This window comes from Ranitomeya variabilis, chromosome 5, assembly GCF_051348905.1.
Source record: "Ranitomeya variabilis isolate aRanVar5 chromosome 5, aRanVar5.hap1, whole genome shotgun sequence".
Classification (NCBI taxonomy): domain Eukaryota; kingdom Metazoa; phylum Chordata; class Amphibia; order Anura; family Dendrobatidae; genus Ranitomeya; species Ranitomeya variabilis.
Genome location: NC_135236.1, coordinates 629,182,341 through 629,208,062, shown reverse-complemented (window position 1 = coordinate 629,208,062; position 25,722 = coordinate 629,182,341). Strand labels below are relative to the sequence as shown.

General features: G+C 41.8%; 1 protein-coding gene across 2 annotated transcripts in view; it reads left to right on the top strand.

Moving 5' to 3' along the window:
* The window catches only part of LOC143776636 (protocadherin gamma-C5-like), a 96,516-nt gene extending 77,506 nt beyond the window's left edge, over nucleotides 1-19,010 (top strand). For both annotated transcript variants that reach the window (XR_013215884.1, XM_077266202.1), the window contains 3 exons: nucleotides 1,196-1,254; nucleotides 1,555-1,643; nucleotides 17,822-19,010. Coding sequence is in view for 1 of the 2 variants with exons in the window: in XM_077266202.1 (XP_077122317.1) it covers nucleotides 1,196-1,254; nucleotides 1,555-1,643; nucleotides 17,822-18,039 (366 nt within the window). In the remaining variant the exon portion in view is untranslated. The remainder of the gene's footprint in view (nucleotides 1-1,195; nucleotides 1,255-1,554; nucleotides 1,644-17,821) is intronic.
* Nucleotides 19,011-25,722: the final 6,712 nt, after the last annotated feature.

The window sequence follows — 25,722 nt, the reverse complement described above, 5'->3', positions numbered from 1 at the left end:
TCGGTGTATATTGGTACACCCTCGATGCACTCAGTATATATTGGTACACCCTCGATGCACTCAGTGTATATTGATACACCCTCGATGCACTCGGTGTATATTGGTACACCCTCGATGCACTCAGTATATATTGATACACCCTCGATGCACTCAGTGTATATTGATACACCCTCGATGTACACAGTGTATATTGATACACCCTTGATACACTCAATGTATATTGATACACCCTGGATGCACTCATCGTATACTGACACATCCTCGATGCACTGAGTATACATTGATACACCCTCAATGCACTCAGTGTATATTGATACACCCCCAGGGCACTTAGCGTATATATATATAGACACACCACTGATGCACTTACAGGCTAATTTGCATGTGGCTTGAGAGTGTCCACCTCCAGTAGGCGTATACAACTAAAAATGATGCACGACAGAGCACACATTCGCTCTGCCAGCACCATTATAGTCAAAGACCCCATCAGCGCACACACCCAAATTCCGTTTTGCAGCGGGTCCGGCCGATAGCCCCAACACGACCAATGAACATAAGACAAAGCGCAGCGTGAAAGCACTGTAAGGACTGATATCACATCTGAGTGTGGATAAAGAAGGGTAAGAGAAAAAGGAGTATGCAAAAAAACAGCAATCACCAAAAGATATATATACAAAAACTTTGAGGAAGGCACTTGGGGAAGGCACTTGGTGTCTTGGTATTATTACTTGTCATTCCAACATCAAATCAGTACAAATTAAAAGCTAACCTACAAAGTATGTCAGCAAAAAAACAAGACCTCATATTTCTCCTTTGATAAAAAAAAAATGTTAGGAAAATGAAAAATCCTGAAAAACTTTTGTCATCCTGAAAGCCAAAATGGCTGCTCCTAAAGGGGTTAATTAGTTAAATGCTAAATTCATACTGCATTGATGCCACCAAATGTATGGACAGACTTAGGCAACTGAATGCGTACACAGTTACTTATGTCTGGTATAGATTGCCATTATTAAAAAAAAAGTATACTGCGTGGTATAAAGTAGTATAACCTTGACCTATTAAAGTGAAGCTGCCAGCTGATACTTAATGCCCAACTGCCTGCACCATTAATCAGATTGGGCAATTAAACATATTGATTGTTTTATTATGTCAAATATTCTACACATATTTTCCCTATTTTTCTTTCCTTTTTTAGCAGGCACAAGCCAACATGGACTGGCACTTCTCACAGGTGCAGAGACCGGGGACCAGCGGGTTAGTAAATAAATATTTTTTCTTATACATTTCCAACATCAATCTTATCCATATCTACCCTGCACTGAGAGATGCATTAGTTCTGCACTGGTTTGCAGATTCTGAATGTAAACTAGAACATTTCCTTCAGCTATATTGAAAATATTGACGAATTGGAAGTAAATGTATTAGAATTTGTAATCACTGTTCATTATATAATGGTTCAACTTTATTCTACATAAAACTGAACGACATGTTCTTTGGCAATGAATTAACTCTTCTTTTTCTATGACATTTCCTATATAATAACTCACTCCCCAGCGCACAACCTTCAGAGGAGGCCGGCATCTGGCCAAACAACCCTGTAGAAACCGAAAGGCTTCAAGCAATGATTTTGGCATCGGCAACTGGTTAGTTACCTTTATAAACATCACTTACTTGTTCCATGGGTAAAGCCTCGTTCAGACGTCCGCTAGAGTCATATACGTTCTGTCTGTGAGTTTTACGGATTTAATACATTGCACTTAAGCAAGATCACATCTGTTGTTTTGCAATGGAGATGCAAAACTAAAAAAAAAAATATATTTTGCTCTGCATCTAATATATATATATATATATATATATATATATATATATATATATATATATATATATATATATATATATATATATATATATATATATATATATATATACATACATATATATATTCATACAGTATATATGACAAGTGCAACGCATCATGAAACATTTGGTTAAAGGTCTTCTTTTCACCCACTATGAATATTTGGTGTGTTTTTCCACCACATTTGTCCACGTGCAATAAATTTAGCATATTGCAACTCCAGCAAAGTGTCTAGGAATTATATACATCTCATGCCCGTTGTGTTTTTTTATATACTTCAGAAATTGACCTGCGCTATGATTTTGGAATCCAACTATGTCAATTTCTCTTGCTGCAAATATGTGTTTTATTTGCGAATTTTTCCCACAGACATGAATGAGATTTGGAAAATCTGCAGATAAAAAAAACACACATGCAATGCACACAGCAACATGGTAACTGCACTGACCGGTCTGGCCATAGGCTGCCTTGTCTGCTACGTGGCTAACAGAATCAGTGTTCTCAAGATACCCATACTGCTAAGGCTACTTTCACACTAGCGTCGTACGACGCACGTCGCAATGCGACGTGGCACGTACCGACGCAAACTGTGAGTAAAAAACACAACAGGGGCAGCGGATGCAGTTTTACAACGCATCCGCTGCCCCATTGTGATGTCCGTGGAGGAGGCGGTGGAGTTCCGGCCACGCATGCGCGGTCGGAAATGGCGGACACGACGCACCAAAAAGCATTACATGTAACTTTTTTGTGCCAACGGTCCGACGCAACACGGCGCATCCATCGCATGACGGATGCAACGTGTGGCAATCCGTCGCAATGCGTCGCTAATGCAAGTCTATGGAGAAAAAACGCATCCTGCAAGCAATTTTGCAGAATGCGTTTTTTCTCCAAAACGACGCATTGCGACGTGTGTCGTACGACGCTAGTGTGAAAGCAGCCTAAGAGTTGTGACTGAGCTCAAATTCGCTGACTCCGTCACTTACTCCAGCAGGCCACGGTTATCAATAGAAATATTGGTCTTGTAGTAAATCTAGCCTTCCTCCATCCAGGCTTGGGACAGGGACAGTTTGAGTGATTTCAAATGCCAGAGCTGAATTTCAGCCCCATTCCGTACCTGCTGCCAACACTGGTGTGCAGATGTCCTAGTAGTAAAACTGAGCACATAGCACCAAAAATTGTTGAAAATAGCATAAAACAATTATTAAAAATTTACGTTTTTCACATATAGAAAAAAAACAGATGTCTGAATGAGGTCTAACGCTTAGTGCTTTGTTTGTAAAATTGGAAACAAAGTATGCAAATTTTCCATTTATAGCTATTAAAGAAAAACATTTGTTTTAATTGTTATTTCATAAATTAATAGTACACATGAAAATAAGCAATTTTGTAATATATCTTATCAGAGAATTCTGCTTCTTTCTCTTCCTGGACAGATCTTTCACTCTCAACTAATGGGTAAAATCTCTAAAATGTATATTCAGTCAAGATAGATTTTCCCATTATGAAGACAGGAGATGAAAGTTGGTGCTTTTAAAATTCTATGGAGTTTATTTTTATATAATAAAAACACTTATACACACCTCCCTTGACGGCGCCATTCCAGCAATGACGGCACTTGTATTCCTGGGGCTCAGGTGTGGTTGTTATGACACTTGAACCCTGCTCCCAATCAGCTCTGGCGTCACTCTCCCTGCCTTTGGATGCATTAGTGTTCGAGAGGAAGGGAATGAGAAGGGCTTGTCCTCATAGTGGACAATCTCTTTAACTGAGAATCTGTCAGTCAGGAAGCTATAATTGTCTTACAGGAAAGTTTGTAACTCTTTCCTCAGCTGCTTATGACCACAGACCACATCAAAGTTGAACGCGCAGAGAAAAAAAAGTTTGTAAATCGGTGCAAAATATTTAAGGAAATCCAATTGCAAAAAATGTTCAGTACCAAATACGTGCATTTAAGTTTTAAAACAGTTCACAAAGGTGGACATCGTCTTTACTATACCAGCATAATAAAGCAAGAAGAGGACTTGGATTAACTAAGCAGCATCATCCAATGTCAGGCAGCAGCTGTAAAAGCGCACACTTGACCAGTGTATGAAAAAAGATAACTTTACAAAAGATTATTATTATTATTTATTTATTTATACAGCACCATTGATTCCATGGTGTTGTACATGAGAAGGGGCTACATACAAATCACAGATATCACTTACAGTAAACAAACTAACAATCACAGACTGGTATAGAGGAGAGCGCACCCTGCCCTTGCGGGCTTACATTCTACAGGATGGTGGGGAAGGAGACAGTAGATCCAGATGTATTTTTGCCTTTCTATATTATTTATAATGCCTCATATTAAAAGAATTGGTTCAGTTTTTAGCTCTGAAATCTGAATAGAATATAGGAAAGATACAGGTGCTTCTAACAAAATTAGAATATCATCAAAAAGTTAATTTATTTCAGTTCTTCAATACAAAAAGTGAAGTTCATATATTATATAGAGTCATTACAAACAGAGTGATCTATTTCACGTGTTTATTTCTGTTAATGTTGATGATTATGGCTTACAGCCAATAAAAACCCAAAAGTCATTATCTCAGTAAATTAGAATTAACAAAAAACACCTGCAAAGGCTTCCTAACCGTTTAAAAAGGTCCCTTAGTCTGTTTCAGTAGGCTCCACAATCATGGGGAAGACTACTGACTTGACAGATGTCCAGAAGGCTGTCATTGACACACTCCACAAGGAGGATAAGCCACAAAAGGTCATTGATAAAGAAGATGGTTGTTCACAGAGTGCTATGTTCAAGCATATTAATGGAAAGTTGAATGGAAGGAAAAAGTGTGGTAGAAAAAGGTGCACAAGCCACTGGGATAACCGTAGTCTTGAAACGATTGCTAAGAAAAGGCCATTAAAAAATTTGGGGGAGATTCACAAGGCGTGGCCTGCTGCTGGAGTCATAGCTTCAAGTGCCACCACACACAGACGTATCCAGGACATGGGCTGCAAGTGTTGCATTCCTTGTGTCAAGCCACTCATGACCAATAGACAACGCCAGAAGTTTCTTACCTGGGTGAAGGAGAAAAAGATCTGGACTGTTGCTCAGTGGTCCAAGGTGTTGTTTTCAGATGAAAGTAAATTTTGCATTTCATTTGGAAATCAAGGTCCCAGAGTCTGAAGGAAGAGTGGAGAGGCCACAATCTAAGCTGCTTGACGTCTAGTGTGAAGTTTCCACAATCACTGATGGTTTGGGGGAGCCATGTCATATGTTGGCGTAGGTCCACTGTGTTTTAGCAAAACCAAAGTCAGCGCAGCCATCTACCAGTAAATTTTAGAGCACTTCATGCTTCCCTCTGCCGACAAGTTATTGGAGATGGAAATTTCATTCTCCAGCAGGACTTGGCCCCTGTCCACACTGCCAAAAGTACCAATTCCTGGTTTAAAAACAACAGTATCACTGTGCTTGATTGGCCAGCAAACTCGCCTGACCTTGACCCCATAAGGAATCTATGGAATATTGTCAAGAGGAAGATGAGAGACACCAGACCCAACAATGCAGACGAGCTGAAGGCTACTATCAAAGCAACCTGGGCTTCCATAACACCTCAGCAGTGCCACAGACTGATCGACTCCATGCCACGCAGCATTGATGCAGTAATTGATGCAAAAGGAGCCCCGACCAAGTATTGAGTACAATTACTAAACATACATTTCAGTAGGCCAACATTTCGGATTTTAAAATAATTTTTCAAGCTGGTGTTATAAAGTATTCTAATTTACTGAGATAATGTATTTTGGGTTTTCATTGGCTGTAAGCCATAATCATCAACATTAACAGAAATAAAAACTTGGTGCTGCTTCTTATACTCCATGCGTCTTATTGCATACCGGGAGTGGTGGCTGCGGTGAAGCAGGATCCCAGGGTCACTGCTGGAGGAGGCAGGAGTGGGGTGATGCTGCAGGCCGCAGGATGGGATGAGGGGGTGTTCCGATGTCCGATGCTGTTGCTGTGCTGTATCCGGTGCTGCTGCTGCTGCGCTTTGTCTGGTGCTGCTGTGCTGTGTCTGGTGCTGCTGCTGCTTGTGCTGTGTCCGGTGTTGCTGCTGCTGCTTGCGCTGTGTCCAGTGCTGTTCAGCACTGAGATCTCATCTCCCGAGATCTTGGCACCGAGATCTCCATCTGCGCATGCGCTGCCCCCCGGCAGCCATTTTCCCAAAGTCCACAGGAAACCACAGAACTGCGAAGGCTCTGGCCTTTCACAAAATGTCGACAGAGTCCCCCGCAGCAGCGTCGTACACAGCACAACAGCAGCAGAACCGGACATAGCGCAGCAGCAGCACTGAACACCAGCAGTGGCGCGCCGATAAGGTATATCCGCATTATAAAACGCACCCCCATTTTCCCCTCAAATTTTGGGGGAAAAAGTGCGTCTTGTAATCCAAAAAATATGGAGTGTGCAGAGAGAAGATGATTTTAGCACAAGTAAGAGAACAACCAGGCTCTTTAGACCTCCCCTGTGATGGATTTTGTAACAATCAACACTGAAGTATCCTTACATGAGTGGAGTAGTGCCAGCTGCATTTGTTTTTTTTTCTCTATCTGAGGACTGATTTTAGCACATGGTTTCAAACAATATGTATATTTCTTGACAGTCCATAAAAATAGGGCACTTTTTTGACCCACCACAAATGGCAGCTCAGCTGCAGTACCCGGGAGCAATCACTACACAGTGTATGGAGCTGTGACGATCCTCTTTGCTACGTGAAATGCAAGCAGCTGATTGGTTGGGATGCTAAGTGTTGAACCCCCACCGATCTAATATTGATGACCCGTCCTATCCTATGGTTAACAATATCTAAGTCTTGGGCAAACTTTTTATTGGAACTTTTACTGTAATGGTATATAAACTCCTTCTTGCAAATGGACGTGTTATTCATGTTCAAGTAATACATCCTCATGTATGGAGGGGGCTCAGCAGCTGAGTTCTCTTCACATAAGGCAGATACTGGCTATATTAAATAGCCGGCATCTGTCTCAAACAGCCGTATCCGAGTTCCAACTGACTGACATACATGACTGTATGTTTCCAGGTCATTTTTTTTTTTTTTTTTTACAATTTCATCACACCTGGAATTTATTTGCTGTTTTTCCAGTGCATTGTATGGTAAAATGAATGGTGCCATTCAAAATTACGACACATGCTGCAAAAAAACAAGCTACATTGAGATTTTTTTTTTTTTAAAGTTACTGCTCTCCAAAGAAGGCAAGAAAAAAACGAAAGTGCAAAAACAAAAAATTCCCGGGTCCTTAACCCCTTCACCCCCAAGGGTGGTTTGCACGTTAATGACCGGGCTGTCATGAATCCCCAATGGCTAGGGATAGCACAGGACAAGCAAAGTACAAATAAATAACGGACGAGCTCTAGGGTGATGGAACCTGGGCTGACCGCTGCCCTACGCCTGACAAACGCAACTAGAGATAGCCAGGGAGCGTGCCTACGTTGGTTCTAGACGCCACGCACCAGCCTAAGAGCTAACTAGTACTGCAGAGAAAATAAAGACCTCACTTGCCTCCAGAGGAATGAACCCCAAAAGATATAGTTGCCCCCTCACATGTATTGACGGTGAAATGAGAGGAAGGCACACACATAGAGATGATATATATAGATTTAGCAAATTGAGGCCCGCTGTAAACTAGAAAGCAGAACGATACAAAAGGGGACTGAGCGGTCAGCAAAAAACCCTAATCAAAAAACCATCCTGAGATTACAAGAACCATGTGCCAACTCATGGCACATGGGGAGAACCTCAGTCCACTAGAGCTACCAGCTAGCATAGAGACATAATAAGCAAGCTGGACAAAAAACCAAACAACTGAAAATCAGCACTTAGCTTATCCTGAAAGATCTGGGAGCAGGTAGGCAGGAACCAAACAGAGCACATCTGAATACATTGATAGCCGGCAAGGGAATGACAGAAAGGCCAGGCAAAATAGGAAACACCCAGCCTCTGATGGACAGGTGGAAACCAAAGGCCGCAACCCACCAAAGTCACCCAGTACCAGCAGTAACCACCAGAGGGAGCCCACAAACAGAATCCACAACAGTACCCCCCCCCCTTGAGGAGGGGTCACCGAACCCTCACGAGAACCCCCAGGGCGATCAGAGTGAGCTCTATGGAAGGCGCGGACCAAATCAGTCGCATGAGCATCGGAGGCGACCACCCAGGAATTATCCTCCTGACCATAACCCTTCCACTTAACCAAATACTGGAGTTTGCGTCTGGAAACACGAGAATCCAAGATCTTCTCAACAACATACTCCAATTCTCCGTCCACCAGCACCGGAGCAGGAGGCTCAACCGAAGGAACAACGGGCACCTCATACCTCCGCAACAACGACCGATGGAACACATTATGAATAGCAAACGATGCTGGGAGATCCAAACGAAAAGATACAGGGTTAAGAATCTCCGAGATCCTATAAGGACCGATGAACCGAGGTTTGAACTTAGGAGAAGAGACCTTCATAGGGACAAAACGAGAAGACAACCACACCAAATCCCCAACAAGAAGTCGGGGACCCACGCGGCGACGGCGATTAGCAAACTGCTGAGTCTTCTCCTGAGATAACTTCAAATTGTCCACCACCTGATTCCAAATCTGATGTAGCCTGTCCACCACCATGTCCACTCCAGGACAATCCGAAGACTCCACCTGACCAGAGGAAAAACGAGGATGAAACCCCGAATTACGAAAAAAAGGAGAGACCAACGTGGCAGAACTAGCCCGATTATTAAGAGCAAATTCGGCCAGTGGCAAAAAAGCAACCCAGTCATCTTGGTCAGCAGAAACAAAACACCTCAAATAAGTTTCCAAGGTCTGATTAGTTCGCTCCGTCTGGCCATTCGTCTGAGGATGGAATGCAGACAAGAAAGACAAATCAATGCCCATCTTGGCACAAAATGTCCGCCAAAATCTAGACACAAACTGGGATCCCCTGTCAGAAACGATATTCTCCGGAATCCCATGCAAACGAACCACGTTCTGAAAAAATAAAGGGACAAACTCAGAGGAGGAAGGCAACTTAGGCAAGGGCACCAAATGAACCATCTTAGAAAAGCGGTCACACACAACCCAGATAACGGACATTTTCTGTGAAACCGGGAGATCAGAAATAAAATCCATGGAAATGTGCATCCAAGGCCTCTTCGGGATGGGCAAGGATAACAACAACCCACTGGCCCGAGAACAGCAAGGCTTAGCTCGAGCACACACTTCACAAGACTGCACAAAGGTACGCACATCCCTAGACAAGGAAGGCCACCAAAAAGACCTGGCCACCAAGTCTCTAGTACCAAATATTCCAGGATGACCAGCCAACACAGAAGAATGGACCTCGGAGATGACTCTACTGGTCCAATCATCCGGAACAAACAGTCTTTCTGGTGGACAACAATCCGGTTTATCCACCTGAAACTCCTGCAATGCACGTCGCAAGTCTGGGGATACGGCGGACAATATTACCCCATCCCTAAGGATACCAGTAGGCCCAGAGTCTCCAGGAGAGTCAGGCACAAAACTCCTGGAAAGAGCATCTGCCTTCACATTCTTTGAACCTGGCAGGTATGAAACCACGAAATTGAAACAAGAAAAAAACAACGACCAACGAGCCTGTCTAGGATTCAAACGCCTGGCAGACTCAAGGTAAATGAGATTCTTGTGATCAGTCAAGACCACCACACGATGTTTAGCACCCTCAAGCCAATGACGCCACTCCTCAAATGCCCACTTCATGGCCAAAAGCTCCCGATTACCCACATCATAATTGCGCTCGGCGGGCGAGAATTTTCTAGAGAAGAATGCACATGGCTTCATCACCGAGCCATCAGAACTTCTCTGTGACAAAACCGCCCCCGCTCCAATCTCGGAAGCATCAACCTCAACCTGAAAAGGAAGTGAAACATCTGGTTGACACAACACAGGAGCAGAAGAAAACCGGCGCTTAAGTTCCTGAAAGGCCCCCACAGCCGCAGGAGACCAATTAGCAACATCAGCACCCTTTTTAGTTAAATCAGTCAAAGGTTTAACAATACTGGAAAAATTTCCAATGAACCGACGATAAAAATTAGCAAACCCCAAGAACTTCTGTAGGCTCTTAACAGATGTAGGTTGTGTCCAGTCACAAATTGCCTGAACCTTAACGGGATCCATCACAATAGTAGAAGGGGAAAAAATGTACCCCAAAAAAGAAATCTTCTGGACTCCGAAGAGACACTTTGAGCCCTTCACAAACAGAGAATTGGCCCGCAGAACCTGAAACACCTTCCTGACCTGTAAAACATGAGACTCCCAGTCATCAGAAAACACCAAAATATCATCCAAATACACAATCATAAACTTATCCAGATATTCACGGAAAATATTGTGCATAAAGGACTGAAAGACTGACGGAGCATTGGAGAGTCCAAAAGGCATTACCAAATACTCAAAATGGCCCTCAGGCGTATTAAATGCGGTTTTCCACTCATCACCTTGTTTTATCCGCACCAGATTATACGCACCGCGAAGATCTATCTTAGTGAACCACCTAGCCCCCTTAATGCGAGCAAACAAGTCAGTCAATAATGGCAATGGATACTGATATTTGACTGTAATCTTATTCAGAAGGCGATAATCTATACAAGGCCTCAGGGAACCATTTTTTTTTGCCACGAAAAAAAAACCTGCTCCCAGAGGGGACGAAGATGGACGAATATGTCCCTTTTCCAAGGACTCCTTAATATAATTCCGCATAGCAGTATGCTCTGGCAGTGACAGATTAAATAAACGACCCTTAGGGAACTTACTGCCAGGAATCAATTCTATAGCACAGTCACAATCTCTATGAGGAGGGAGCGAATTGAGCTTAGGCTCCTCAAAAACATCCCTATAGTCAGACAAAAACTCAGGGATCTCAGAAGGAGTAGATGAAGCGATAGAAATCGGAGGTGCATCATTATGAACCCCCTGACATCCCCAGCTTAACACAGACATTGTTTTCCAGTCCAGGACAGGATTATGAGTTTGTAACCATGGCAGACCCAGCACTAGTACATCATGTAAATTATACAGTACAAGGAAGTGAATCACCTCCTGATGAACGGGAGTCATGCGCATGGTCACTTGTGTCCAATACTGCGGTTTATTCATAGCCAATGGTGTAGAGTCAATTCCCTTCAGAGGAATAGGGACTTCCAGAGGCTCCAGACTAAAACCGCAGCGTTTAGCAAATGACCAATCCATAAGACTCAGGGCAGCGCCCGAATCCACATAGGCATCAACGGAAATGGAAGACAGTGAAAAAATCAGAGTCACAGACAAAATGAACTTGGGCTGCAGAGTACCAATGGCAAAAGATTTATCAAGCTTTTTTGTGCGTTTAGAGCATGCTGATATAACATGAGCTGAATCACCACAATAAAAACACAATCCATTTTTCCGCCTATAACTTTGCCGTTCACTTCTGGACTGAATTCTATCACATTGCATAGTCTCAGGTGCCTGTTCAGAAGACACCGCCAACTGGTGCACGGGTTTGCGCTCCCGCAAACGCCGATCAATCTGAATGGCCATAGCCATAGACTCATTCAGACCTGTAGGCGTAGGGAACCCCACCATAATATCCTTAATGGCCTCAGAAAGACCATTTCTGAAGTTTGCAGCCAGGGCGCACTCATTCCACTGAGTAAGCACCGACCATTTCCGAAATTTTTGACAATATATTTCCGCTTCATCATGCCCCTGACAGAGGGCTAATAAAGCCTTTTCAGCCTGAATTTCCAGGTTGGGTTCCTCATAGAGCAATCCCAATGCCAGAAAAAACGCATCCACACTGAGCAATGCAGGATCCCCTGGTGCCAATGCAAATGCCCAATTCTGAGGGTCGCCCCGCAGGAAAGATATTACAATCCTGACCTGTTGAGCAGGGTCTCCAGAGGAGCGAGATTTTAAAGAAAGAAACAATTTACAATTGTTCCTGAAATTCAGGAAGGTAGATCTATCTCCAGAGAAGAACTCTGGAATAGGAATTCTAGGTTCAGACATGGGAGTGTGAACAACAAAATCCTGTATGTTTTGAACTTTTGCCGCGAGATTACTCAGGCTGGAAGCCAAACTCTGGACATCCATGTTAAACAGCTAAGATCAGAGCCATTCAAGGGTTAAGAGGAGGTAAGAAGCAGCTAGACAGCAATTAAGGGCTAGGCAGCAAAACTCTGAAGGGAAAAAAAAAAAAAAAATTCCCTTAAACACTTCTTATTCTCCTGCTTCAGCCCAAACAATTAACACTTTGTTGGCCGGCTATACTGTCATGAATCCCCAATGGCTAGGGATAGCACAGGACAAGCAAAGTACAAATAAATAACGGACGAGCTCTAGGGTGATGGAACCTGGGCTGACCGCTGCCCTACGCCTGACAAACGCAACTAGAGATAGCCAGGGAGCGTGCCTACGTTGGTTCTAGACGCCACGCACCAGCCTAAGAGCTAACTAGTACTGCAGAGAAAATAAAGACCTCACTTGCCTCCAGAGGAATGAACCCCAAAAGATATAGTTGCCCCCTCACATGTATTGACGGTGAAATGAGAGGAAGGCACACACATAGAGATGATATATATAGATTTAGCAAATAGAGGCCCGCTGTAAACTAGAAAGCAGAACGATACAAAAGGGGACTGAGCGGTCAGCAAAAAACCCTAATCAAAAAACCATCCTGAGATTACAAGAACCCATGTGCCAACTCATGGCACATGGGGAGAACCTCAGTCCACTAGAGCTACCAGCTAGCATAGAGACATAATAAGCAAGCTGGACAAAAAACCAAACAACTGAAAATCAGCACTTAGCTTATCCTGAAAGATCTGGGAGCAGGTAGGCAGGAACCAAACAGAGCACATCTGAATACATTGATAGCCGGCAAGGGAATGACAGAAAGGCCAGGTAAAATAGGAAACACCCAGCCTCTGATGGACAGGTGGAAACCAAAGGCCGCAACCCACCAAAGTCACCCAGTACCAGCAGTAACCACCAGAGGGAGCCCACAAACAGAATCCACAACACCGGGCCAATTTTTACAATTCTGACCACTGTCCCTTTATGAGGTTATAACTCTGGAACGCTTAAACGGATCTTGGCGATTCTGACATTGTTTTCTCGTGACATATTGTACTTCATGATAGTGGTAAAATTTCTTCGATATAACTTGCGTTTATTTGTGAAAAAAAACGAATATTTGGCGAAAATTTTGAAAATTTCGCAATTTTCCAACTTTGAATTTTTATGCCCTTAAATCACAGACATATGTCACGCAAAATACTTAATAAGTAACATTTCCCACATGTCTACTTTACATCAGCACAATTTTGGAACCAAAATTTTTTGGGGTGACGGAGTTATAAGGGTTAAAAGTTGACCAGCAATTTCTCATTTTTACAACACCATTTTTTTTTAGGGACCACATCTCATTTGTAGTCATTTTGAGGGGTCTATATGATAGAAAATACCCAAGTGTGACACCATTCTAAAAACTGCACCCCTCAAGGTACTCAAAACCACTTTCAAGAAGTTTATTAACCCTTCAGGTGTTTCACAGGAATTTTTGTAATGTTTAAATAAAAATAAACATTTAACTTTTTTTCACTCAAAATTTGTTTCAGCTCCAATTTGTTTTATTTTACCAAGCGTAACAGGAGAAAATAGACTCCAAAATTTGTTGTACAATTCGTCCTGAGTACGCTGATACCCCATATGTGGGTGTAAACCATTGTTTGGGCGCAGGGCAGAGCTCGGAAGGAAAGGAGCGCCATTTGACTTTTCAATGCAAAATTGACTGGAATTGAGATGGGACGCCATGTTGCATTTGGAGAGCCCCTGATGTGCGTAAACATTGAAACCCCCCACAAGTGACACCATTTTGGAAAGTAGACCCCCTAAGGATCTTATCTAGATGTGTGTTGAGCACTTTGACCCAACAAGTGCTTCACAGAAGTTTATAATGCAGAGCCGTAAAAATAAAAATCATATTTTTTCACAAAAATTATCTTTTCGCCCCCATTTTTTTATTTCCCCAAGGGTAAGAAAAGAAATTAGACCACAAAAGTTGTTGTGCAATTTGTCCTGAGTACGACGATACCCCATATGTGGGGATAAACCACTGTTTGGGCGCATAGCAGAGCTCGGAAGGGAAGGAGCGCTATTTTACTTTTCAATGCAAAATTGACTGGAATTAAGATGGGATGCCATGTTGCGTTTGGAGAGCCCCTGATGTGCCTAAACATTAAACCCCCCCACAAGTGACACCATTTTGGAAAGTAGACCCCCTAAGGAACTTATCTAGATGTGTGGTGAGCACTTTGACCCAACAAGTGCTTCACAGAAGTTTATAATGCAGAGCCGTAAAAATAAAAATCATATTTTTTCACAAAAATTATCTTTTCGCCCCCATTTTTTTATTTCCCCAAGGGTAAGAAAAGAAATTAGACCACAAAAGTTGTTGTGCAATTTGTCCTGAGTACGACGATACCCCATATGTGGGGATAAACCACTGTTTGGGCGCATAGCAGAGCTCGGAAGGGAAGGAGCACTATTTTACTTTTCAATGCAAAATTGACTGGAATTAAGATGGGATGCCATGTTGCGTTTGGAGAGCCCCTGATGTGCCTACACATTAAAAACCCCCACAAGTGACACCATTTTGGAAAGTAGACCCCCTAAGGAACTTATCTAGATGTGTTTTGATAGCTTTGAACCCCCAAGTGTTTCACTACAGTTTATAACGCAGAGCCGTGAAAATAAAAATTCCTTTTTTTTTTTCACAAAAATGATTTTTAGCCCCCAGTTTTGTATTTTCACAAGGGTATCAGGATAAATTGGACCCCAAACTTTGTTGTCCAATTTGTCCTGAGTACGCTGATACCCCATATGTGGGGGGGAACCACTGGGCGCATGACAGAGCTCGGAAGGGAAGGAGCGCCATTTGGAATGCAGACTTAAATGGATTGGTCTGCAGGCGTCACGTTGCATTTGCAGAGCCCCTGATGTACCCAAACAGTACAAACCCCCCACAAGTGACCCCATATTGGAAACTAGACCCCCCAAGGAACTTATCTAGATGTGTTGTGAGAACTTTGAACCCCCAAGTGTTTCACTACAGTTTATAACGCAGAGCCGTGAAAATAAAAATTCCTTTTTTTTTCACAAAAATTATTTTTTAGCCCCCAGTTTTGTATTTTCACAAGGGTATCAGGATAAATTGGACCCCAAAAGTTGTTGATCAATTTGTCCTGAGTACGCTGATACCCCATATGTGGGGGGGAACCACTGTTTGGGCGCATGACAGAGCTCGGAAGGGAAGGAGCGCCATTTGGAATGCAGACTTAAATGGATTGGTCTGCAGGCGTCACGTTGCATTTGCAGAGCCCCTGATGTACCCAAACAGTACAAACCCCCCACAAGTGACCCCATATCGGAAACTAGACCCCCCAAGGAACTTATCTAGATGTGTTGTGAGAACTTTGAACCCCCAAGTGTTTCACTACAGTTTACAACGCAGAGCCGTGAAAATAAAAAATCTTTTTTTTCCCACAAAACTTATTTTTTGGCCCCCAGTTTTGTATTTTCCCAAGGGTAGCAGGAGAAATTGGACCCCAAAAGATGATGTCCAATTTGTCCTGAGTACGCTGATACCCCATATGTTGGGGTAAACCCCTGTTTGGGCACACGGGAGAGCTCTGAAGGGAAGGAGCACTGTTTTCCTTTTTCAACGCAGAATTGGCTGGAATTCAGATCGGATGCCATGTCCCGTTTGGAGAGCCCCTGATGTGCCTAAACAGTGGAAACCCCCCAATTATAACTGAAACCCTAATCCAAACACATCCCTAACCCTAATCCCAACGGTAACCCTAACCACTCCTCTAACCTAGACACACCCAACCCTATTCCCAACCGTAAATGTAATCCAAACCCTAACCCTATCTTTAGCCCCAACCACAACTGTAGCTCCAACCCTAGCCCCAACCCAACCCTAACCCTAACCCTAGCAATAACCCTAGCCCTAGCACTAGCCGTAACACTAGCCCTAACCCTAGCCCTAACCCTATCCCCAACCCTAGCCCTAACCCTAGCCCTAACCCTAGCCCCAACCCTAGCCCTAACCCTAGTCCTAACCCTTGCCCTAACCCTAGCCCTAACTCTAGTCCTAACTCTAGCCCTAACCCTAGCCCCAACCCTAGCCCTAACCCTAACCCTAGCCCTAACCCTTGCTCTAACCCTAACCCTAGCCCTAACTCTAGTCCTAACTCTAGCCCTAACCCTAACCCTAATGGGAAAATGGAAATAAATACATTTTTTAATTTTTTTATTTTTCCCTAACTAAGGGGGTGATGAAGGGGGGTTTGATTTACTTTTATAGCGGGTTATTTAGCGGATTTTTATGATTGGCAGCTGTCACACACTGAAAGACGCTTTTCATTGCAAAAAATATTTTTTGCGTTATTTTGAGAGCTGTAATTTTTCCATATTTGAGTCCACAGAGTTATGTGAGATCTTGTTTTTTGCGGGACGCGTTGACGTTTTTATTGGTAACATTTTCGGACACGTGACATTTTTTGATCGCTTTTTATTCCGATTTTTGTGAGGCAGAGTGATCAAAAACCAGCTATTCATGAATTTCTTTTGGGGGAGGCGTTTATACCGTTCCGCATTTGGTAAAATTGATAAAGCAGTTTTATTTATCGGGTCAGTACGATTACAGCGATATCTCATTTATATCATTTTTTTATGTTTTGGCGCTTTTATACGATAAAAACTATTTTATAGAAAAAATAATTATTTTGGTATCGCTTTATTCTCAGGACTATAATTTTTTTTATTTTTTTGCTGATGATGCTGTATGGCGGCTCGTTTTTTGCGGGACAAGATGACGTTTTCAGCGGTACCATGGTTATTTATATCAGTCTTTTTGATCGCGTGTTATTCCACTTTTTGTTCGGCGGTATGGTAATAAAGCGTTGTTTTTTGCCTCGTTTTTTTTTTTTTTTTCTTACGGTGTTTACTGAAGGGGTTAACTAGTGGGGCAGTTTTATAGGTTGGGTCGTTACGGACGCGGCGATACTAAATATGTGTACTTTTATTGTTTTTTTTATTTTATTTAGCTAAAGAAATGTATTTATGGGAATAATTTTTTTTTTTTTTTCTTTATTTAGGATATTTTTTTAATTTTTTTTTTACACACATGTGGGGAATTTTTTTTTTACTTTTTTACTTTGTCCCAGGGGGGGACATCACAGATCATTGATCTGGCAGTGTGCACAGCACTCTGCCAGATCTGCGATCTGCTGTGCAGGGCTGCAGGCTTACCAAGTGTCTGCTCTGAGCAGGCACTCGGTAAGCCACCTCCCTCCCTGCAGGACCCGGATGCCGCGGCCATCTTGGATCCGGGACCTGCGGCGAGGAGGGAGGTAGGAGACCCTCAGAGCAATGCGATCACATCGCGTTGCTCCGGGGGTCTCAGAGAAGCACGCAGGGAGCCCCCTCCCTGCGCGATGCTTCCCTATACCGCAGGTACACCGCGATCATGTTTGATCGCGGTGTGCCGGGGGTTAATGTGCCGGGGGCGGTCCGTGACCGCTCCTGGCACATAGTGCCGGATGTCAGCTGCGATATGCAGCTGACACCCGGCCGCGATCGGCCGCGCTCCCCCCGTGAGCGCGGCCGATCGGCTATGACCCCGTCGAGGGTCAGATAGGCCCAGGTCACCTCGACGGGATAGTACGTCTAAGGTCACAGAGGGGTTAAAGGGTTAAAATACCAACATAAAACTATACCTGCTTCATGTATCGTCCATAACTATACAAACAATCATGTAAAACGTAGTACTTCCTATATGAAAAAGATGCATAGGTAAATAATAATATTCTTTTTTTTATTTTCCAGAAGCTGCTGAAAGCTCCAATATCGGAGGAGGAACAGGGACAATGGGTCTTGGTGCCTGCTATGGTCCCCAGTTTACTTTGCAGCATGTACCTGATTACAGACAAAACATATATATTCCAGGCACTGCTACTCTTAACGCTGCCATAAAACAAGAAGGGAAAGTCCTTGCACCTTCAGGAGGGAACAAGAAAAAAGCAGCCAAAAAGGAGAAAAAATAACATTCTGCGCCAGCAGAGCAAAATCCTCTAAGCACTTAACCCCAGCCAAATCATATTGAATGTCATTGTTGCAATGAAAAAAAAGAAGAAGGGGATGTTCGTAGTTTATAGGAAGCAAGTAGATGATGCTAATAGAACATACTTTGGAGCTGTTAAAGTTATTTTTAACACATGCGATGATACTTTGTATTAGCCAATGTTTTAATCTTTTTTGCCTGTCCTATAAAATTCCCCCTTTTAAAATTCATAATAGACAACATGGAAAATTTGGTTATCAAAAAAGTGTCATTCAGTGACGAAAAAGCCGAAAGTCAATTGACTCTAAACCTTTGCACTTAATATTTACTTTTTAAAATCGTATCTTTAAATAATTCTCAAGATGACATTTATTACACCGATATAGAGAGATTAGGATCATCATAAAATATTGGGTTACGTAAAAGAATAAGGAAAATCTTACTAAGTGCAGAGCACATTTTTCTTCTTTATGGACATTACTTTCTGAAAAATTCGAGCTATCAGAGCCCTTATCTAGCCAAAGCTCCTGCTGTACAAGCTAAACCAATAAAATGTGATATTCATTCAAACGCAACTGAAATCAATGGCTGTCACTGTTACAAAAACAAAAAAGTTTAGCCGAATGGACCTGTATCTAAAAAGTGTGTGCAGTATGAGATACACATTTATCTAGCCCGTAATGTTGTGATAGACAGACCTGGCTCTGAAGGCAAGGAGGATTATCTAGAGAATGGATCTTGATCGAAAGAGTTGTCCCTTTAAAATACAAAGTGATTGAAATAGCAAGGATGGAGCGGCACAAAAGAAGGCAAAGTCCAGGCAAAGTGATACAAACGTTCTATATTTTGATATTCAAAGAGTTGCCCGGTTGATATCTACAGTCAGTACTGTGCCCGATTCTTTCTATACCTGTGAAACTAAAGCAGCATCAACGTAACAGAAAGACTGCGTAGAAAAAAAAAGGAAAAAAAAAATCTGTTTATTCCAATGTAAAGAATGTATGTTGTGATTGTAATAATGTATAAGCGATTGTGTAGCAAATAATCTAGTACTATTCATTGTGTTATCTTGATTTTGATTCTGATGGGACTATAGATTACATTTACAAGACGATCTGTACGATGCGCCTGTCCTCGCCAAACATTGAACACAGACTTCTGGATGAATTGATGCCTAACTTTAACACATATTACATGCATCTCTACAATCTATGTATATTTTTCTTATTGAAAATCTGAAAGACTTTTGTAGCTTGGATGTATGTAGGTACATTATCTGAAGTATTTAAAGGGGTTGTCCACGTGGAATTAAAAATGTTTTGATGTGTCTGAAATATGAATGCATGGATTTTACTAATGACTTATATTATGAAAGGTTTCCTTGTGTACAGATATAAGCAGTGCGCCCATGTCCTGTCTGATGCACAGAATTTACCGGGTGATAATGTCACAAGTGCGGTAGAAACGTCTGACTGACTCATTTCGACAGCTATGCCAAGCCATTTTGGTTTTATACTTTGGCTGTGACAAAGAAGGGGGCTGGCTAAGATGCCAACCAGTGGTAAGGCAGGGTTACACAGATTAGCTGGACTGCTGCACACGTGATATCTAGTCAGGCAGTGATAATCTCCTCCTGATTGTGTTGAAACTACAACACACAGCCCAATAAGTGACACATCCCTGAAATCGAGCACTCATTATACTGCTGTCAGATTACATATCAAAAGTCTGCTGACAGATTCTCTTTAACTCTGCGCAATTCAAAATTCAACAGGCCTGGTCCCTTTCTCTCCTGACACTATCTGACAAGGGGGAGTCAGGAGGCCTCTATACACATTAGGCTGTTCTGCCAATATTGGTGGGTTTGGCCAGTTTGGTCTCATGTGTAAATGGGGTCTTATCTGAATGTAAAAGTGGAGATGCTGGGACCCAGAGCCACTGCTGATATCTAAACACTGTGACGCCTGCAGTAAAACAAGTATATTAGAAAGTTCTATATATTTACGTTTCAAAGACACCTAAACATTGTTTTCAAGTGAAGAACCCCTATAAAGGATGTATCTGCTATTATCTCCTCATCTCACAGCAGCAAGATGAAAAGATTGCTGAAGAAATGATGCAGCTTTCGGGAAGCAGGAATTAGTACAGGAACAATAAAGATTGTGAGTTATATTGTAACTGTGTACAGGGGGTTAGGATGGTGGGAGACACCCTATAGCAAAATGACCTTTAAAATTCTACACTCAGTCCTGTAGGATTTCACTTCAACATAATTTGAAATAATAGAACAAACAGCACATAAAGGATCAGATCATAAACCGGCCATCTCTATTGGGGAAAGGGAATGGGTATTGGTTAACGAGAACTCATAGTCAAATTGTTACATTGTCAATTAGTTTACTTTATTTGAAAAAATGCTTAACAATGAAAATGTAATATTTGGGTAGAATGACTTTGACATTTCAACTACAGATACAGCAGGAACCCAGGGGTGGCCATAGATGACAGCAGGGTAGATAATAGAGAGCACTATTCTTTAAAGTGACTGCGCACCCTTGCCTTGCCCAGGTTGCACATTCGCTATGTCGGCCGGACGATGTAGACCAGTTATTATACATTCTATATTAGCCATAGGCAGACGATGGGTCCCTATATATGTTAGATAGTGGTCATCCAAATGATCTTTGGCCAATTGTTTGGCTAACAGCCAACTCAGCCGACTCTCCCATACACAGAAGTGCCTGTTTGGCACAGCTCTCCTGTGCTCTGTGTGAGAAAGTTGGCGGCTGACACGTCGATCAGTGGCTTGTCTCCAGGAGAACCATGCAATAGGTAGTCTGAAATCGGACATGCGTGATCGACATTTCCCAAAACTATCAGTTGGCTGGTGACTCAATAAACATTAGATGGTTTGCTAAACTCGTCAATATCGGCAAGTTCAGACAGAATTAATCCAATGTGTATGGGGGGCATTAAGGACACATTTACACAAGCTGAATCCACTGTTGTTAAATTACCACCAATTAGATCCATGCAAGCCGATCAGCGGTCATCTAATGGCGAGTTTAGACATGTGTACAGAATGATCATTAATATGATCACTCTATATTGCATAGAACATCATTTTGTGGGCAGTATGTCTCCTGTTTACACAAGAAAATGCACAAAATTATTGCACCCAATGATTTCCCGCCTGTTTATATCGGCTGATAACTGGTGTTCCCCAATTATCAAGCCATCTAAATGGGCTTTAACATTTCAACTAAGAGCCCATCAGAGTTAACAACACTATACCCTTCAAGGACATAAGTTATACATGCATAAAAGGGTGCAATTTTTTCTGATATAACCAACTACAGAAGCTATTAAATTCACATAAGACAATGCAATCTGCTTATTCGCCATTAAACCTTTTAGCCAATTGCAGGCCAAAAACACAACTTGACAAGTGACTGATGTGTCTCTATATACATCCACTGTTTGAGGTTAAGAATATTGTTACATAGCTGTATAGAAATCTGCATGTTGACAATCCATAAGGTATCCAGAGGTGCATTGGGAAATGACCATATGTGCATGTCCTATTCAAGCATGGGGTTTATTTTATTTATGCATTTAGGAAAATAAAAAAATAAAAATAATAACTAATAGACAAAAGGACACTATTTTGCACCTCTTTCTAATCAAGGCAGCAATACTGATGGTTGAACTGTCTCTTGGTTTTTATTATTTGCTGATAAACTGAAATGAAAAACATTTTATAAAATTCTTAACGGCATAAACAAATTCACAACCAATTCATGTTGATTCTTATTTTCTTAATGCAACAGAGATAAAACAAAGCAACAATTGTTCAATGTCTTACCAATCTGTCTCCATGGTAACAGACTACAAACACACACTGTGTAGTCAGGTGCTACAGTCACGCTCCCTTTCATCTGACTCTACTTTCTGCTAACCTATTGAATGTATTTTATCAAGAAGTAGGGGAAACATAGAGGAAAACAGGATCAGTCTATTCAGGATTTTTTTGTAGTTTGTTACCTTGGAGAAAATGTTTTAAACCAAGACTGTTTGCAAAGTTTTTTTTTCAAATGTAGTCGGTCAATCTTTTTTATAAATTAAAATAATGGTTGCTACTCCTTAAGTCATAAAAAATAGTTGTCCTTAGTCTGTGGCCATTAGGTACAATTTAAACACGAATGCTCTTCAAGAGACCACTTAGGGTATACATGGGTGTCCATTATGAGAGAGATCTATATTAGGTTCTTAAATATAAGATTCTGGGTTTGGTCATTGTATGATGGACAACAATGAAAATCCAGGTAGTTTCTATAAGATAGGAGTTACTGCAATGATGTGCAGAGGAAGCATATATTGATTGTGAGCTAGGGGATGTTCACACTGTTTTTGTAGCGTATGCCGAAGGGCCTGTATATTTGACTCTGAAATGCCGCAGTGGTGGGGACCAAGACCTTGTTGCAGGCAGGTTGTACAGGCAAGTCCCAGCTGTCATGGATTGATAGGTCTCTGCCTAGATGCGCACGTAGAGCTGTCAATCAAGTACAGCAGGTGGGGTGAAGCAGCCGCAGACCCTCATGTCTGATTGGTCTACAGCACGGTCTCAGGAACTGCAGCATCTCAGAGTCAAACATACTGGACATAGTCAACGATGATTTCCATTGCAAAAGAATTCTACAAGACAGCAGTACATTATTTTTACAAATGCAGTTGCATAAATACATTGAAAGCAGGGACTGAGGTTCCACTGATGCAGCCTTTGGGTAGTAGTAAGGAGGCCCACTTCCAAAGCAGTGATCAGTTTCTTTCACAAACCCACAAAGGGGCGCATTAAGATTAGCCATTGGACTGCAAAGGCCCATATTCTGTTCTTACCCAGGGGCCCTTTTCTACCTATGCCCATTCAAGTATAAATCGGGAAATTTTCCCGGCATATACAAGGCCTGTGCATTACAAAGTATAGTGTGAACGAAGCCTAAAAATAAATAGCCTTGATTATATCAGCCAGTCATAGGACGTGTTCACACATCTCCAGCGTTTCCCTCTGTCCTTTTATATAATCGTTGGAGAAAACTGATGGCACCACTATCACAATTTTCATTGGGCTAATTTGTGCCCATTTCTTTTGCAAAAAATCCTATCAGTTCTATGTGAAAGAGAGTTGCAAGCTTGCTAATTCTTGCTATGTTCTTTTTCAATTTTGCAATGTGAAATGTCTCTTATGAGAACCTGAAGAAGGGCTCACATTTCTATAACCTAGTTAAACACTTCCATGTCTTACTTGGATGTGTGGCACCACATGTTCCTCGAATAAGGTCGTTAACCTATGTGAAAAGTTGACAAAATAGAACATTTTGTATAAAATATTAATTTATACCTTGTTCTTTAGATGTCATTGTGAGCCACACAAGTGCGTACATTTGTATTGGGAAGCTGATAACTATAGCCTGGAGTTAGAACAAAGGACATCTGAGTTATATAGAAACGTACTAATAACTTATAAATGACCTGCACTTGCACGTTCTGCAGAACAGTCATAATGATGAATGCTTGATGCCGAGCTTATCATTTGCAATTGTCACAAAGACCTTTATAACGTCTCAATGTTAGCTCTTTAAGTAATAAAGTCCTCCCCACAGACCAGCTGATCTATAGGACACGGAACGCCAATGACGTGGCATCTAACGGAGTAGTCATTTCCGACTAGAATTCATGGAATATGAACCAATGGCATCATATCTCATCAAAGACGGTCTTGATATACAGGACTAATGCATTAACATCATTTCTGTAATGTATATTCAGTAACACGGATAGTTTAAAGTGCCTATCTTCAGTGTGCCAGCATACAGGAAAGGTAATCAGTACGTTTCTTAGATATACTACTGCACGTTATGTATATGATTTCTGAGAATTTTTTTGAAGATTTTAGCAATGTTCATTATTGTATGTCGGGTTTGCAACAACACTACTGCATCTGTGTTGCATATTTGCCAGACTGTGGCTCAGGACTGTAAGCATCCCAGCCTATAAGTGACAGGACCTAAGCATAGTGCACTTACGTACATGTTGAACTGAATGACAATTTATACTACTCTGTCCTTGGGGAAATATCCTACTGTACAGTTACCCCTGGGAATGTTACACCGTATTGAAGGTCTACTCCAATAATTCTTTCTTTTTCATCTTTTTAGCAATGCTTGTCTTGTGAAGAGAACACCATTGTGTATTAGTGATTTACTCTTTTATGCTATTAACCTGTAGATATCAGTTACCCGACCTTCCTTTCAATCCTCCTGTGTGGCTTGTGATGTACATGTCCATTCTACCAATGCACCCGTTACGTCGCGTGTGTCACTATACATTTATCTCTGCATTATATTATATTATGATCCATTTAATCCATTGTTGTTGTATTACATGCAAGTTTTATACTCTAATATTTATATTGCTTTTTTTTTTTCCTCTGGGGAAAATAAAACATTTTCTTCAAAACGAGTTGATTGTTTTGTGATACGCACTAGGTTTCCATTATTTAAAAAAACAAAAAACATTTAATATGTCCGTACTTTGGACACAGTAAAACCGCTGAGAGAAGAAGTTCTGCTTCTAAGTTTCAGTATATTGATGTCAATGAAGAGATGGCCATGCATTACCAGAAGAGATGAGCCTGCAACATTATGTCATTAGGCCTCACATGATGTCATGTTGTGTGTCACGCCGCAATGTCATGACGTTGCGAAGCCTACGAAGCGACGGAGGTACCCAGGAGATGCCTGGCCAAGGATGCCAGCCTTAGACGTGACATCCAAAACCAAGCAAAAACATCAAATAAACCACTTTATTGATTAGAAGACATATAGAACACAGAAGACAAAATAAAAAAAATGGGTTTAATAAGAGAGTGTGCCATAGTGAAAAAGGATGGTATAATACATCATCAATTCAGATATATCAAGTGCACTGTGTGTAAAAAAAAATAGTGAATATATATTATAATAATAAAGTCCAGTGACAAGAACAATAATAAACAAATACATTTTTATTGCACAGTACCAACACAATATGAAAGTTCCATCATGGGGAACTAAAGAAATCTAAGGCTATGTGCACACGTAGGGAGGGTCCTCTGCGGGTTCTCCCGCAGCGGATTTGATAAATCTGCAGGGCAAAACCGCTGCGGTTATCACTGCAGATTTATCGCGGTTTGTTTTGCGGTTTCCACTGCGGGTTTACTTCTACTATTGATGCTGCATATGCAGCAATATGCAGCATCAATAGTAATGTTAAAAATAATTAAAAAATGGTTATACTCACCCTCCTCAGCGCTGCACGCGGCGGTCCGGTTCCAAAGATGCTGTGCGAGAAGGACCTTCATGACCATGTGACCGCGACGTCATCGCAGGTCCTGCTTGCACAGCAACCCTGCGACCGGACGGCCGCGTGCAGCGCTGAGAGGTGAGTATATCATTATTTTTTATTTTAATTCTTTTTTTTTACACAAGTATGGTTCCCAGGGCCTGGAGGAGTCTCTTCTCCTCCACCCCGGGTACCATATGCACATGATCCGCTTACTTCCCGCATCGTGGGCACAGCCCCATGCGGGAAGTAAGCGGATCAATGCATTCCTATGTGTGCAGAATGC